Source organism: Arvicanthis niloticus, chromosome 29 (genome assembly GCF_011762505.2).
Source record: "Arvicanthis niloticus isolate mArvNil1 chromosome 29, mArvNil1.pat.X, whole genome shotgun sequence".
NCBI lineage: Eukaryota > Metazoa > Chordata > Mammalia > Rodentia > Muridae > Arvicanthis > Arvicanthis niloticus.
Genome location: NC_133437.1, coordinates 2,631,738 through 2,649,708, shown reverse-complemented (window position 1 = coordinate 2,649,708; position 17,971 = coordinate 2,631,738). Strand labels below are relative to the sequence as shown.

General features: G+C 38.3%; 1 protein-coding gene across 12 annotated transcripts in view; it reads right to left on the bottom strand.

The window, feature by feature from the left end:
• Positions 1-17,971, bottom strand: part of Skic3 (SKI3 subunit of superkiller complex) — a 102,954-nt gene that overhangs the window by 22,820 nt on the left and 62,163 nt on the right. For all 12 annotated transcript variants that reach the window (XM_076927028.1, XM_076927027.1, XM_076927026.1 and 9 more), the window contains 8 exons: positions 15,141-15,218; positions 12,682-12,806; positions 11,614-11,737; positions 10,120-10,338; positions 8,761-8,833; positions 5,539-5,592; positions 5,251-5,362; positions 3,643-3,771 (listed from right to left, as the gene is read on the bottom strand). In XM_076927028.1, the coding sequence (XP_076783143.1) occupies positions 3,643-3,771; positions 5,251-5,362; positions 5,539-5,592; positions 8,761-8,833; positions 10,120-10,338; positions 11,614-11,737; positions 12,682-12,806; positions 15,141-15,218 (914 nt within the window). The remainder of the gene's footprint in view (positions 1-3,642; positions 3,772-5,250; positions 5,363-5,538; positions 5,593-8,760; positions 8,834-10,119; positions 10,339-11,613; positions 11,738-12,681; positions 12,807-15,140; positions 15,219-17,971) is intronic.

The window sequence follows — 17,971 nt, the reverse complement described above, 5'->3', positions numbered from 1 at the left end:
ATAGGTAGTGGTGGGGGTGAGAAAAGAGGTATGGGATGGGGAGCGTGGGGGGTGCAAACTGGGAGGGGTGAAGTCTGGACTGTAAAAAAGGATTAAACAATAAAAACAGATTTTTAAAAAAAGAAAAACACGAAAAAATTAAAAAGAAATACTTTCTCAAACAAAAATTGAATAACTACCTTGCAAGAATGTGAAATGAAAATTCTTTCATATAGGAAGTGATAAAAGTCATTTATCAAAACTCATCAGAGTTACATAAAGAGTATCAGAAAGAATTTGTATTTTTATTTGATTTAACATGTAGCAATTAACTGAAAATAATAGCAACAATGTCATTCAGTCATGTTTAAGAAAATAAAATTTGTAACTTTTTGATAACTGTGAATACTGACTTTGTATGTGTCCTTGATTTACTCAAGGTGGAAACTGAATTAAAGCTTCTATGCAAATGCTTTTTACAAGTTACTTGAAACAGGAATGTTGCAGGACTCTGGAATAAGCACTACCACACCAGTGAGAGGAGAAGAGAGGACTATGACCAAAGCCAGGATAGCTCCCGAGAGGCCTCAATCCTGCATCTAGTTACATTCTCATTTTATCCTCTAAAATACAAGGTGGGTGGATGGGCAAACAAGCAGGATTTTACAGAAGCATTCATGGCAGTCAGCAGGTTAAGGGCAACAATCCAATGTTTCGGCTATTTCTCCAGGCCATTATATCTCAGCTGGAAATTTATGTCATGCTTGGCAAATAAACTGTACAAACAGTGCTTCAAGTAAATCATAAATAAATCAATGAACTGGTATCCATTTTTCAACCTTATTCTACTTCAGAATGGAGAATGGGAAGGCAGGGTAAAGGAGGGAGTATGTGCAGGGATAACTAGCACTATCAGAAGGACGGGAAGGCAGGGTAAAGGAGGGAATATGTGCAGGGATAACTAGCACTATCAGAAGGATGGGAAGGCAGGGTAAAGGAGGGAGTATGTGCAGAGATAAGTAGCACTATCAGAAGGATGGGAAGGCAGGGTAAAGGAGGGAGTATGTGCAGGGATAAGTAGCACTATCAAGGTTTTGAAAAGCCACATGGAAACCAAGTACTGTAGAAGACTCCTAACATAAGAGCAATTGACATGAGCTACCATGTAATGAGGAAGAGAATGCCCCAACCCTAGCATCAGCCATCACTGCTGCATCAGTGCATCTTACAGGCCGCTTGTTATTGTAGGCTACAGGGTCTGTAGCTGGGTGAGACTGATGGTCACTTTCTTCCTCTGGTAATGTGAACAGTACTTCCTTCCCAGCACTGTGAGTGTTAGACAGTAGAGGTAAACATTCTAGCTGGACAACAGCTCCATTTCTCCATGTTTGATGACAATGTAAGTGAGTAGTGTCTTCAGCAATAAGGCCCTGCTGTCATCTTGCTGTCAGTGGATAACAAATCTTATGGGAGTGACTCACCACTTGTCAGAGATTGGATTTAAGGCCCACTCCATGAAATGGAATCCATACCTGATACTATTAATAAGTAAACCCAAGAGTAGATATGTTGTGAGTCCTAGGGGTAGATAGGACTACTCACTATTAATTGACAAGAGCCATCTAAGAGAAGCTAAAAACCAGAAGGGGATCTTCCTGAGATAGATAGTTCCACCATGGACTAAAATCTGTGATGGATTTGCTTCTTTAGGCAAGGCCAAGGAGATTACATATGAGGAGAGATTTCTGCTATTAATATGTTTTCCTGTTGCTATTAAATATGTAACAATTACTAGGTATTAGCCCATCCTTTTGAGCAGATTTCTGCAGACCTATGAAGATATACAATCTTGAAGTGATGCTATTGAGACAAATAGATGATGATTCCATAGAATTCCAGATTTGATTAAAATAATTTTAGGAAGAAAGTTTCTAGAGATGGTTTTAGTTGCTAGAAAAATAGAATACAGTTAGAATCAAGACAAGAATGTATCAACTCCTCAGAATAGTAAGTAAAGACTGCATAGTAAGAAATACAATGAACTTTCATAATTACACTAAAAAGAGACATAGATATGGGACAATTTTGTGTTCAAGGAAAAACATTTAGGTCCAAGGATAAAGCCACAGATGTGCACTACGATAAGGCAAGGCCATGGAAAAAACTGTTGCTTTGAACTTATAATGAACATATAAAATGAATCACTGCTTTGAATAATATCAACATTCCTCTGTAACTCCCATTCCATGTAACTGATTTTCTAAAGAACTTTTTGTCTAAGAAGGTATAAAAAGCAGAGAAAAGAAAAAGATGTTGGTGGAATGGTTTGGCTTCAGAATTTTGCCCCATCCATTCATCCACCTATCCATCTATCCAAACATGTATGTCTGTTTGTGTATATATATATATATATATATATATATATATATATATATATATATATGCATGTGTATATGCATGTAAGAATGCATGAATAATTGAGGAGTTGATTGGGACAGACGGATGAGTAAATGAATGTTTGAACGTATATATGTCTGTGCATATTTGCCTGTATAAAGCATCTTAATTCTTTTTCTTTCCTTACTCTCCGGTACACAAAGAGTTAACCACCTTAGTCAGAGAGGCTTCCATTGACTCACCAAAGACTGGAGCACCAGCAAAAAGTCCTTTTATTTAATCCCCTGCTGCTTTACTTTGAGGTGCTAAATGCTAGAGACTTGCAGTTTCTGGCCTCAGGCAAAGTAACTTAGACTTAAGACAGGTAAATGTTTTTATTATAGAAAAGGCAACCCAAAATATCTCACAAGACCAAGTCTTGCCCCCTTGGCTACCTTCAAGAGAGAAACAGCCAGGGGCTGGCCCCACTGGCAATTAATATACTATATTAATAACATAATCTACTACTACTACTACTCTGCTAAATGTACAATTCAACCAAGTGACTCCTAATGATATCACTATCTTCATAGATCAGTGTGTGTCATTCAACCCTCACTAGAGAAGCGTGAAGAAACACCGAGACTCACAAGTGGACAATGTACAGACAGTAAGAGACCTTGGAGCACTCAGCTTTTAATGAGATGTCCTTATCAAACCCCTACCCTCAAGGATCAGAGATAATTGCTAAAGGGGACACAAAAGATTCTAAAACCTAGAGGCAGTAGGTGGCATAAAGAAAAAGTGTCTTCCAAACAAGATAGGGCTAACACAAATATGAATTCACAGTGACTGTAACAGCATGCACAAGACCTACACAAACGTAAGTCAGACCAAAATCACAGGGCAGATAAGGAGAAGTAGGCACAAAGTCTCTCTGCAACTGATATGTACGATAAGAACCATTTTCTCTAGTGACATTGGCTATACCAACCACACTCCAAGGTAGGCCTCATGCTCAGAAGCTGACCACGACAAAATAGACTCCATGGTTTTTGTTTTGTTTTCCTTTTTGTTATTGTTGTTTGGTGTTTTTTCCCCCTTTTTATTTTTATTTTATTTTCTTGTTTTCTTTGTTTTGTTTTTTGAGAGAGAAAGAACATGAAGTTGGGTGGGGAGGTCGGGAGGGGGAATTTGGAAGGACTTAGGTGAGGGAAAAGAATATAATGAAAATATACTGTGTGAAATTTAAAAAATTTAAATGTAAATATGAAAAATAAAACTTACGTGAAGCAGAAACAGCAGACTGCAATGCCAAGTGCAAATCTACCCTCTTTGGCTGAGTGTTACGGAGCAAAGCCAGTTTATCATCTGCATGGCAGGCTGCCATCAGCCCAGCCCAGACAGCAGGGTCATCTAAACAAGAAATACAGTTCAAAGCCTTGTTCATATCAACATGTTGCTGCAAAACTATCATAAATAAAAGCTTTTATCTTTCCAATAAAGTTAATTATGTTTTTAAAAAATTTCATGACCTTAAAGGAAAGCTAACTTGTTTGTCAAAAACAAACTAGTGTATTTAACCTTCAAGATTTGTAAATTTTCTGAACATCTCATAGAGGTACTAGTTGAATAAGTTCCTGTCTGTCCCATGGCTGGTTGGCTCAATCCCTAAATTACTGTTTTAATATGGAGAGTGCAATTGCATACACTCACCAGCCACGGAGGACAAGTTTCAAGGAGACACTCATTTTTATTCCTCTGTTCCTGTTTGAAAATCTTAGTTTAAGGATAAACAAGTGAACACATTTTGGTTTTGGTTTTAGTTTTGGTTTTGGTTTTTGGTTCGTAAGAAAAGTGAAACTCAGAGGAAAAACTCAACACTGAACCTATGTTCTACCAGGAAAGTATGAAAGAAACTCAAGGTGCCAAGTGGATGCTGCATGTAACTGTCTGACTGACACTACATTTCATAGGTGAAACAAAAGTATAAAACTCTGCTTTGTAACCCTAAAAATGTGACCTTCTAACCCTCTAACATTTCCAGGAGTAACAGTTGAAACACACTGGGGCGGTAATGTTTGACTTCTCTTTACCTGTTTGGTCAACAGCCTAAATATGGCACAGCCTGCTAGAATTAACAATAGCTCACTAAGGTGAGGCTACACATTTCTAACAGTTACCAAACCTATCAATCAGTCTGGTTAACTTGATAGGATTTAGAATCATCATGGAAACACTCCTCTGGGTGTGTCTATGAAGGTGTTTCCAGACATATCTTCTTGAAAAAAGATCTACCCTGAATGCAGCAGAGCCATTGTGTGTTCTAGTCCAAAAGAAAGAGAGATGAGTGGCAACTTCCATCTTTCTCTACTTCCTGACTGAAATGGAACATGATGGTGGCTTCTCCCCGCCACCGTGCCTTGCCCATCTTGTTAGATTGCTTGGACTCTCAAATCATGACCCAAAATAAACCCTCCTTCCTTAAGTTGTTTTGTCAAGTATTGTCATAGACATAGGAAAAGTAACAATACTATACAAAATGCATCCCAACAGTCCAGAGTTAATCACACACAAAAAATATATTAAGTAATTTAATAGGTATAAATAAACTGTACTAGGCTAGACTGATGGAAAATTGAAATAAAATAGCCTGAAAATGTCATTCATATTTTTTGTAACAGACAATCAAGTATCTGTACAGGAACATTCTCATCAGTTTGTTAAACAATTGATACAATCAACAAGAGTCACAGTCAGATAATCAAGTAATAGGAAAAACTATAAAATATAGTTTTATAATTTTTTATGTCATAAAAACACAAACTTTCTTCTTTTAACCTACAAATGAAAATTTGATGACATCCAGATTAATACAGTGGGTAATCTATTCACCTGGAGAAAGGAAGGCTGCCTTCTGAATGGTCTTCAGAGCAGCACTTTTTCCATCCTCTGCTGTACTGTTTCCCATGGCCAACTGGTTCACTGCAGTATACAACAAGGCCTTCTACATAAGAAGACAAGGAGGCATGTTCATCAACTCTCTTCACAGACCCCTCTTTTCAAAAGTAAAAGGCCTGTATTTAGTATGATACAAACCCTAAAGCAATGAGGAGTATTTTCTGACTCATTAATACCATTTAACAAGTTAAATATTTCACTTGTATGAGAGTAAAAACAAACCTTTCCATGACTCGAATCCAGAATATGAGCCGCAGTGCCAGCTACAGCACCTCCCTACAACAAAACATATTATTTAGACGAATGCAAAGCTTTTCATGAAACAGTAAGGCTAATAAAATCTTCCCTGCAAATCATTTGAGAAATTCAGTTTTCAGCAAATTTATACTTGTAAATTCTGTAAATATCAATATATTATTAGAGCTTTAAGAAATAAAATCTGTCTACTTTGATCATTTCACTTTTGTTATTATAATACTAGAAGTTCAAAAGTAAGATGATTTTGTAGGGAAGCCAAGTAAATGCAAGTGCTGCCTAACAACATAAACATACTGAAAGAAAGAATGGCAGAAAGGAAGATGGAGAATAGCAAACACAAATCACTCCTGGAAAATATCTAGCTGTAAATCAACAGACAAAGTGATAATAAAAATGTGATAGATCTCAGAAAGAAAGAAAAAACATATTCTCCCGTGTATGTGTATCCTAGCCTGCAATGTACACATGTGTATGTAAGCGTATGTACATGTGTGTACAGTAGACCACATAAAAGGGAGAAGCTGGATGCTATGAGACCTGAAAGAGGACAGAACACAGGAGAAGGACCCATGAGCAGGAAGAAAAGCAAAAAGCTAACTGTTTTATAGTTTCACTCTGCCATTGCATTTTCACGTTTTTGTGGTATATGAGTGCACAAAAATGTAATTAAAATTGAAGGAGTATGTGCTGGCTGGTTTTATGTCAACCTGACACAAGCTAGAGTCATCTGGGAGGAGGGAGCCTCAAGTAAGAAAATGCCACCATAAGATCAGGCCACAGGCAAGCCTCCTTCCTTCCTTCCTTCCTTCCTTCCTTCCTTCCTTCCTTCCTTCCTTCCTTCCTTCCTTCCTTCTTTCTTTCTTTCTTTCTTTCTTTCTTTCTTTCTTTCTTTCTTTCATTTTTCAGCATGACCCTTGCCAGTTCTGAGGCTGAAGACTGAGGCGGGTTTATTTTTTCCCAATCTGATTTTATATCATTTTAATTACATGCAACTAATAAGGTCAAGCTGTACAATAAACACAAATAGTCAAGGAACAAGTAAGGCAATAAACAAAGTCCCACAATCACTCCCGTGATCACTGTTTCTAAGGGCTTATCAGGATGACCAAAATATCTGAGCCTACTTCCCTGTCCTAGCCCAAAGTCATATTCATGCCTGAAGCCTACTTCTTTGTTCTAGCCTAAAAATTAAAATCCTACTTGAATGTACTTCCCTGTTCTAGCCTAAAATTAGATTCCTGCCAAGCGGCCCATTTCCTTGTCCTTGGCCAATGTCAGATTCCTGCCAAGCAGCCCCAAAAGCTCTCCACATCTCTCCCTTTTTTTATTTCATAAACAAAACTGTGCCTGTCTTAGGTCATTCTGACAAGAACACCTTCCTTACCTGTCGTGGAATATGCATTATCAAAAGCAATGCATTTCTGTCTTAGGTTGGTAAAGCTCTGTGCAGAATCTTACTGGTCCTTGGCTTGCCAGCCTGTTTAATTAATAACTCTAACTGAGCCTAATTTTAGTTTCAAGCAACGTATTTTGGCTGCCAACATGTTGATGTTGTTAGAGGCAAGTTTTAACACAATGGGCAGGAATAAAAGTATTCCCAGGACAAAAAAAAAAGAGCTAGTACAATCAAGCTATATATGCCATTCTTGAAGTTTGACCAAGAATGAAATAGTGACCTCAGGCCATGAATAATTTTACCAGCAATATCAGCAGTATCAAAGCTCAGTGGAGCAGCATTCTTTAAATTCATAATCTCAGTATGCAAAGTTAAAACATCCAGAGAGGTATTGAAATTATAGTGAGGGTTGGGGGAGGGCCCAGTTAGCCCACTGTGGGTGGTCCCATCCTTGGACTAGTGATTCTGGCTTTTGTAAGAAAGCAGGCTGAGCAAGCCACAAGGAATAAGACAGTAAAGAGCACCTCTCCTTGACCTCTGCATCAGCTCCTGCCTTCAGGTTCCTTCACTGCTTGAGTTCCTGTTCTGACTTCCTTTTCAATACTTAAAAACAAAGAAAGAAAACAGGATTCTTCAAACCTCTATAGTCCTTAATACTAAAAAAGAAAAAAAAAAAAAACCTAAAAAATTTAAATTCAACTATTGAATACTTTAACCCCCCCCCCCAAAAAAAAAGTGAATTAGAATGATGATTTTGCCAGATATGAGGATTGGTTTCATCACATGTATTTTACACCTTAGATTTTTATATCACATGTACTGGGCTTCACATACAGAATGCTGAAATAAAGTTTTAGAGGTATGTGAATATAAAACAAAGGAGGATTAAGAAAAAGTCAGCATAGCGGATTGTGAAGATTCCAGAGTTAGAGTGGATTGAAAACCAACAGTAACCATGATTTTACACAAGTTGCTTAACCTCAAGCTTCCCTCTATCAAAAGTGAATAGTCACTACAGAAACTTTATACTACTGTTTAACATACATACCCAAGTGTACCAGAGTGACTCTCGAACAATAAACAGTTCATTCAGTGCTCAATGCATCCTATCAAAACAGCTAAAAGCCCACTACCCAAATGGTCTATGAATCAGGAGCATGAGCATCGCCTGGCGGCTGTAAGAAACACAGGCTCTCAGCACTGTCTCAGCCTTGCTCAATTACAGCCTGTATGTAATACTACTAGGTGATGCCACCATACGGCCTGTGAATGTCTGAGAAGCACTGGGATAAAATGTTTTAAAACATATTCCTAAAAGTACTGAATAACTGACAAGCTATTAAGGATTTATCAAGCTCAAACTGAAAGTTAAAAGGGGCAGAATCTAGAGACAGAAAGATCATTTATGCCATTTGCAGATCCAATACTGAGGCTCATCTGATGCCCTCTTCTGGTGTGTCTTTAGACAGCAACAGTGTACTCATATAAATAAAATAAATAAATCTTTTTAAAGAAAGAAAAATGCTGTATTTTAAAAATACATTTAAGATGGGTGTGATGGCCGATGCCATTGATTCCAGCACTCAAAAAAGAAAGGTAGGCAGACTCTGTAAGTCTGAACTCAGCCTAGTCAACATAGGAAATTCTAGGCCAGCCAGAGTTACAAGAGAAGCATGTGCTCTCTCTGTCTCTGTCTCTCTGTCTCTCTGTCTCTGTGTAGGGGGTCTCTCTCTGTGCATATATATTTAACACACCACTGGCTACTTGTCAGACTTTTAGGCAGTACTCACCTTTGCACTCCGCTGGGTGTACTGAGCAACGATTCGAGATAGCAAAGACCAAAGAGCAGGGTCAGCAGGGTTACTAGAAAGGACATAAAAATGCTCGCCGTAAGGATGGGACTTACTTTAACTACAAAAAGCACAGCAAATATTTTAAGTTTACAGTGTTTAGACACCTAAGCAAGTTCATATTAATTGCCCATATTTAATTGAAAATACCTTAAACTTTAGAAAACAAACTATACTGTTTCCTATACACTAAGAGTTCTTATGTTCTTAAAACATGAAGGAAAACAGTATCATGGTGACAAAATTACAAAACAAATAAAAACAGGAAACATAGCATGTGTGTTCAGAAGAACTACAAAGAACTTTAAAGGCGGAGGACGAACTTCATTACACAGCAGGAGGATGGAACTCTAAGAGAAATAGTTCATAAGGAAGACACTTCATGTTAAGTTTTTGAGTCCAGCCAGAGAGATGGCTCAGTGGGTAACCTGACTGTGACTGAGGCTCTCAGCCTTTCTAATGTTGCAACCCTGCCATACAATTCCTCATGGTGCAGTGGCCCCCAGTAAAAAAATTATTTTGTTGCTACTTTACATTACTGTAAATTTGGTGTTGTTGTGAGTATTAATTTAAACATTTTTGAAGACGGAGGTTTGCCAAATTGGTTGTGAGCCATAGGTTGAAAACCTCTGATGTATGAGACCCTTAACCATATGGGAACCATATGGTTAACCACATGAGCTAGGAGAGAAGTGAACCCCACAAATTGTCCTCCCATTCTCACAAGTACATGCTACTTGTGTGTACCCCACTCACCCGCCTCAAAAATAAACGTACCCAATCGGCAAAGGTTATTAATATGAATAAATGAAGAAATAAAAAGAAATTAGAGCTACAACATATTAAATAAAAATAATTCCTGTTAAATATCATTTTGGCTTTTGTTGTTGTTGTTGTTTGTGTATTTGTTTTGGTTTGTTTTGGTTTGGTGAGTCAAGGTCTCTTTGAATAGCTTTGGCTGCCCTGGAACTCTTTCTGTAGACTAGGCTGGCCTCAAACTCACAAGAGACCAGCCTAGTCTACCTATATGTGTTGATATAGATCAGTTAATGAACTGACAATATTACAAACTTAGAAATTACAGACTTTATACCAAAATAAGTAAAGCTTCTCCCCCCCCAAAAAAAAGAAAAAAAAAAAAAAGAAAAAGAAAAAACAAAAATTTATCAACTGACCAAAATAACAAGCAGTTATTTTGATTTCCAAAACAAGATGCTTATTTCATTCTATCATCATAATAAAGCCTAAAAGTTGAACACAATGACATCAAGTACAATCAGTCCCCAAACGCAGACTCACCTGTGCACAGCCTTGGCTGCTTGTCTTTGCACTGCCACACTGCGGCCCTGGAGTGCGTACACTGCTGACGTCAGAAGGCACCTGTGATAATCGTTCTTGTGTTTGATATGCTTGAGTAACTCATTCAGTGCTGCTTTTGACAGTGTGGCATCCTGCATTGCCAACCCTAGAGCACACAGTGCTTGAAGACTTTCTGCAGTTGGTTCCTTTAAAATAGAGCTATAAATCAGAAGACACAGATTAGAGACTCCAGCACTCTGCTTTACTCCCCAGATTGAACAAAGGAGGTGGACAAAGTGTCTCTGTGGACAAAGTGTCAGGAAAGCACTACCGTCCCACAGTAGTGGCAGGGACCACAAACACCAGAAACACCAGGTTTTAGTACACCACGGGTCTGGTGGGTGGCAGGTAGCAGGAGGCTCTCCCTGACAAAGGAGGTAGAGCTGAGAGACTAAGTTCCTGGGTCTCCTCAGAACAGAACCTGACCTTGCATAGTCCTAGTTTAAGAAGAAAGGAGACCCAGGGCCCACTAGGGCTGGCACTGGAGAATGGGTTCTCAGCCCTTTTCAGCAAAGCCACACAGAATTGTAACTGGAAGCGATTTTCAGAAGGTCTTATCAATTTCCCTCACTGCTCAGAGGGTCAGAAACCTCTCCATTTTTGTGTATACAGGTTCCAAGGGCCTCTTCATATCATGGCACATCATACAGTCAAGAATACTGCAGGCCAGGGAAGAGATTTCCAGTGTAACAGATGTTCCTCCCTAGGGGACTGAGGGACAGCTATTGAGGCAATGTGTTCCTTGCTACAGAATCCAACCAGAGCTTCTATGTGTGGTAGTGGAATTAGAAATTTCCTGAAGTGAGGAGGGACCTTCTGTCCTATGAGGATCTGTACCACTCAGAAGACCAGCAAACCTCATTGGTAAGCACTTTCCAACAGCCTGTGTTAACTATCTACTGCTCCTGGAGAATTACAGCCAACTTTCTAAAACAAAACAAGCAAACTTCAAGAACTCAACAAGTACTGTATAAATAACTCCATTATCACAGGTTCTCATTTTAGCTTGTTCTGGAATCAGAAGTATGTTCAGTCTACAGGTATCTTTGAAGACACTTAAAATGAATCTTTTTTTTTTTTTTCTCTTTCAGATTAACTTGAAGAGGAAGGGAGGAGGGAAGAGAGCCTCTTTGAGAATTTCGGCAACCGAACAGAGAGTCATCTCATGATTCCTTTTACTAAAGATTTATGGTCCATGTGGTCAATTATTCTTAAAAATAAATAAGCAATATTAATCAGATACAAAGCTGATACAAAAATTAAGCCATGATATTTAACTCCACCCATGACTGTCAATTTAGAACAAGGCAAGACCAATTCCTTCTATGTTTCTAAAAGTTTCTAAAACATTTAAAACTTATTTTACATTGTTCAAATCTTATCTCAAAGACTTTAAGGATCCGACTGGGAGGTGATAAAGCCAGCTATACATACCATTTGAAGAGTAACGACTTGGCTGTATTCATTTTTCCTTGTTTATATTCCGTTATTGCCATAGCTGTCAAGATGTGAGCTTTGTCTTGCTCTGATTTACAAACAGCCAAGGCTTTCTCATAGGCTGACAGAGAAGAGGACAAGAAGCAAAATATAAAAGCAATTCTAACAAACAAAAACACAGCACTTTCCCCTTCCTAATCTCACTTTTCAAAACACATCTAACAGAAATTCCTTCTTCTTTGTTCTCTTGTTTTCAAGCTGACAGAATAAAACCTACCATGGTTTGGCTATTCCAAAGTAACTCTTAGGACACCTTTATGTTTGTTAGGTGACAATCCCCACCTTCTGCCTGTAGAATGTACTTTGAGGTTTTAGTCACCTTAGGTAGAAAAGGAGACTTGGGAACATGAGTCTCTGATCACATTCCTAGTACAGGTTATCATCTTCAACAACCATGTATAAGTGCAATTTATACACGGTGGCAGAGCCCATATATATCAAAACTTCCTCAGTTATAATTTTTAGAGAAATAAAAATATATTATTAACAAAACCTGAAGCTTTTGCTTATCAAAAAATTTTATTTAAGCAGTATAGGAGAGTATCTGTTTTCAATTGCTAACTTACATATCAACCATAAAGACCTGTGCCTTTATGAATGACCAATGGACATTCAGTTTAAATTATTCATTAGGATTATTCATCATCATCCCACACTGATGAGATGACGTATCCCACACTATTGAGATGACATCTGAGCAATGCTTTTATGGCTCCTGACTCCTGGTCAGATCTTAGTAAACAATGCCAGCCCACAGCCAGAGAGCCAGCTTAGCAGTTAAGAGCATTGGCTGCTCCTCTCCCAGAGAATCAAAGTTCAATTCCCAGCTCACAACTCTGTAACACAAGTTGCTCTCTTCTGGCCTCCAAGGACATTAGGCACCCAATCATGAACTACCATATGTAAATCTATACATATACATTTTAAAATTGTTAACTAAAATCCCAACCACAATCCTAGTATCGTTATTTCTCTGAAACAGCTTCAGGTAACAAGAATACTTGCCTGTGCTGCTTTCCTTGTACAGGCCCTTCATAAACAACGCGAGTGCAAACCCTATGATGTCCTCGAGCTCTGCAAGGGGCGTGGACTTAAAGGCCTGCATGGCTTTATCACAGTCACCAATGGAGCTGACAAGGAAGCACAAGTGACTTTTAAGATTAAAATGTTAATTTTGATTTTACAAAAGTATATAGACTTATTCACTCAACTACATTTAATGACTTATCTACATGTCTTTTTTATACTAATTTGGCAAATAAAATGCATTAGTTCTCAAGTTGTTGAAAAGAATCAAAGTAGAAGGCACACACAGGTAGAGTGGATCTGACTGCATATTTGTTCCTTGTAATTATATGTGAAAATGAATGGCCCTGCAAAACTCAAGCTACTCTCTTAAATGCTTTGTTCTTTTCTTAACAAACATTACTTAAATCCCATTGTAAGAACAACTTTAGGTTGGCTTTTATTTTTTAAAAATAAATCTAATTTTTACACTTACTATGCTAGTTAAATATTATCCTAAGAGTATGGATCTAGATTCTTCAGTAAATAATAAATATTTAGTCAAGAGTTAAAACCTACCCTTCCTGTAAACTATTTACCCATACACTGATCCTTTGGATGGCATATTGAAACAATAAAATTCCAAAAAAATGTATTGTTCTGTGTTTCAATATATAGTCAGAAAACCTAACATGCATTAGGGATCATAACAGTGAAACAGCTGGCTGTTTATCTTCCATGAAGTCACGGAAGGTCACCTGCCATCAACTAAAGATACCTTTCTTTTATGTATATGTGTGTCTATCTGTGTGAGTCTATGTCACACACATGTAGGCCAAAGAGGGCATCAGATCCCTAGAAGCTTAAGTTACAGGTGGTTGCAAGGTGCCTCACATAGGTGCTGGAAACCAACTCAGGTCCTCTGGAGGAACAGCGAGCTGACTCTCCCACCCCAAGGGTTATCTAAAGTATTATTTCTGAGACTCTTCTGGTATTTAGCACTATAATCCAAAAGTGGTATTTTAATCCTTAAAGCTATAAATGGAAGTTAAAAATTCAGGCAACCTTTGCTTTGAATATTAGTTTTATAAAGATGAAAAATATAAAAGATAAAATTTAAAAGAAGGCTATCCTTTGATATAGTTTATTTGTAAATATGTACATACGTGTTTCTTTAAATGAAAATTTTCAGAAATGTTTAGGGAGAAAAGAGTAAGGAAGAGGAGGATGGGAACACCAGCGTTACAACTTTGTCTCTGAAATGGAAACTTGAAGCAAACTGACAGAATATTAACGGGTTACATATGAGTGGTGGCTACTCATCATGGTAGCTTCTTGTGTACCATAAGCCTCTGTGTTCAAGACATTTCAAAATAAAACCAAATAGGGGCTACAGAGATGCAGAGCAGCTGTCACAGAAGACCCACGTCAGTGCCTAGCACCCACACTGGGCAGCTCAGGACCATCTGTTAACTAACTCAGGTTACAAGGGCTTCAAACCTTTTCTGGCACCTCTGGGCATCAGACACACATGTTTCACATACATACATACATATACATACATACATATACATACATACATACATTCATATACACACATGAAATATAAATGAATAGATCTTTTTTAAAAGAAAATAGATGGCCAATTTTCTATAGAAGCTAAAATTTTCTTCAAAGATATTTAGTCTATATGAAATATCAAACCGAAGAAGATGAAATGCTAGTTTCTTATTCTAGGTATCCTCTGCTTCAACAAAACCCTGAAATTAACAGAGTTAATTCTACCAACTACTAAAATATAACAGTGTTAAAAACTTAACAGGCAACCAGCAAAATTCCCCATAAATGGACTTGCCTAAGTTATAGTGGGGACAGGAAGAACTGGCTACCTCATGCCTCCATGTACAAACCAAGCTTCAATTTAATGTACTTCAAACTAGACCATTCAAATTTAGGGCAACTCTACATCTAAGAAATCATACGAGTCACAAACCCTCTCCTTAGCCATCTGTGCTCTAGGTAGGGACTCTAGCCTCGACCCCCTAAGGCAACTGTCTGCCTGTCCTTCCCAGTCAGAAGACTTAGAGAATCTAAGGGAAGCCTAGCTTGCTTCATTGTCCTGAATCTCTGGACACTAGTACTATATCAAAGGAGCTCCTAGACCATAATACTTATTACCAATTTAAATATTTAGCCAATCCGAATAAACCCAATTCTCCAACTAGTCAAGTAGGCTTCTAATAGAGAACTAGTCCTCTAGCCGGTCCATAAGACATGGGCTCCAACAGTCACTTCACAAGGCGTACGCAGGCTACTTTTTAAGAGCACAGAAAGATGAACACATTCTGGCACTTGGAATGAGGTATCCTAGTGCTCTGGATACTAGTCTTCACATCTGTAGAGACAAGATTTTCCCCAAGATACAGATTCACAGAATTACTGAGGTAAAAGAGCCTTACCATAACAATCTGCCCCAGTTTCTTACTGTAACATTGTAAGTATGTTGGTCTTCAGCAGAATTTAACAGTGCAGTTGCCCTTAAAAAGAAAAAGGTATTTTGAATTCTGTATGTGCAACATTTTGTTTTACACATTCCTCCTGAGCTATATATCACATAGAGATTCATGCTCGTTTGTTTCAATTCTGCAAATTCTTTACTGCTATTAATGACCACTTATTCACATTTCAGAAAGTTGATACCACAGAGAAACTTAAATATATTTAAATTTTACAATGTCAGTAAAATTAATCTACTTATTCTTTTTTCCCAAAATAAACCCATTTATCATTGCATGTGAGTAATAAATATTCTAAAATTTGTAATCCAAACACAGCCACTGACCATGTCCATGTTATATTTTGATACACCGATATTTACAGAAGACACTCTTGAGAATATTTATGTAGGAAGGCAGAAATACTGAATGCTTTCATGTGGTCTGAGGCTGCCCACACAGAAACACTAAAACACAATGAATTAAGAGAAAAAAGAGAGGTCCACCTGGGCTTAGGATATATTCACCAGGAGCTAAAGCCAACATGCTCTTCTCCCACTGGGTTCTCTGTAGGCAAGGAAAGAAATGTACTAAAAGCTAATTTTTATTTTGTATATTTTATTCTTTTGTAGTCATTCAAAAGTTTTATTTATTTATTTTTATTTTTTAATTTTTGGGGTTCTTTTGTTTTGTTTTTTTTATTGGATATTTTATTTACATTTCCGATGCAATCCCCTTTACCCATTTCCACCCCAAGCAGGAACCCACTAGGACATCCCCCATCCTCCTGCTTCTATGAGGATGTGCCCCCACCCACCCTCCCACTCCCGAATCCCCAACCACAAATCGCCCACACTGGGGCATCCAGCCTTCACTGCACCAAAGACTTCCTCTCCCACGCATGCCCCACAATGCCATCCTCCCCTACAGATAAAGCTGGAGCCATGGGTGCTCCCTATGTTTTCCCAGGCTGGTGGTTTAGACCCTGGGAGCTCTGATTGGTTGGTATTTTTGCTCTCCCCATGGGTCCTCAAACCCTTCCAGCTCCTTCAGTCTTCTCTCTAACTCCTCCATTGGGAACCCCTTGATCAGTTCAATGGTTAGCTGTGAGCATCCACCTCTGAATATGTCAGGCTCTGTCAGACCTCTAAGAAGACAGCTATATCAGGCTCCTGTCAGCATGCACTTCCTGGCATCCACATCAGCCATCAGTGACTGTCCTTGGTGACTGCACAAGGGATGAATACCAAGGTGGAGCAATCTTCTGACTGACTCTTCTTCAATTTCTGTCCCACGCTTTGTCTCCATATTTGCTCCCATGAGTATTTTGTTACTCCTTCTAAGGGCCAAAACACCCACTTTGGTCTTCCTTCTTCATGAGCTTCATGTGGTCTATGAGTTGTATCTTGGATATTGTGAGCTTTTGGGCTAATAGCCAGTTATCAGTGAGTGCATACTATGTGTGTTCTTTTGTGATTGGGTTACCTCACTCAGGATGATACTTTCTAGTTCCATCCATTTCCCTAAGAATTTCTCAAATACATTATTTTTAATAGCTAAATAATATTCCATTGTGTAAATGTACCACATTTTCTGTATCCATTCCTCTGTTGAAGGACATCTGGGTTCTTTCCAGATTCTGGCTATTATAAATAAGGTTGCAATGAACATAGTAGAGCATATGTCCTTGTTATATGTTGGAGCATCTTCTGGGTATATGCTCAGGAGTGGTATAGCTGGGCCTCAGGTAATGCTATGTCCAATTTTCTGATTTCCAGAGTGGTTGTACCAGCTTGCAACCCCACCAACAATGGAGGAGTGTTCCTCTTTCTCCACATCCTCACCAGCATCTGCTATAACCTGAGTTTTTGATCTTAGCCATTCTGACTGGTGTGAGGCAGAATCTCAGGGTTGTTTTGATTTGCATTTCCCTAATGACTAAAGATACTGAACATTTCTTTAGGTGCTTCTCAGCCATTCAAGATTCCTCAGTTGGGAATTCTTTGTTTAGCTCTGCACCCATTTTTTATAATATGGTTATTTGGTTGTCTGAAGTCTAATTTCTTGAGTTCTTTGTATATATTGAATATTAGCCCTCTATTGGATGTAGGATTGTTAAAGAACTTTTACCAACTCTGTTGGTTGCCATTTTGTCCTATTGACAATGTTCTTTTGCCTTACAGAAGCTTTGCAATTTTATGAGGTCCCATTTGTCAATTCTTGATCTTAGAGCATAAGCCATTGGTGTTCTGTTCAGGAACTTTTCCTCTGTGCCTAGGTATTCAAGGGTCTTTCTCACTTTCTCTTCTATTAGTTTCAGTGTATCTGGCTTTATGTGAAGGTCCTTTATCCACTTGGACTAGAGCTCTATACAAAGAGATAAGAGTGGATTAATTTGCATTCTTCTACATGCTGACCTCCAGTTGAACCAGCACCACTTGTTGAAAATGCTGTCCTTTTTCCACTGGATGGTTTTAGCTCCTTTGTCAAAGATCAGGTGACTATAGGTGTGTGGGTTCATTTCTGGATCTTCAATTCTATTCCACTGATCTTCCTGCCTGTCTCTGTACCAATGCCATGCAGTTTTTATCACTATTGCTCTGTAGTACAGTTTGAGGTCAGGGATGGTGATTCCCCCAGAAGTTCTTTTATTGTTGAGAATAGTTCTCCCTATCCTGGGTTGTTATTCCAAATGAATTTGCAAATTGCTCTTTCTATCTCTATGATAATTGATTTGGATTTTTGGTGGGGACTTCATTGAATCTGTAGATTGCTTTTGGCAAGATGGCCATTTT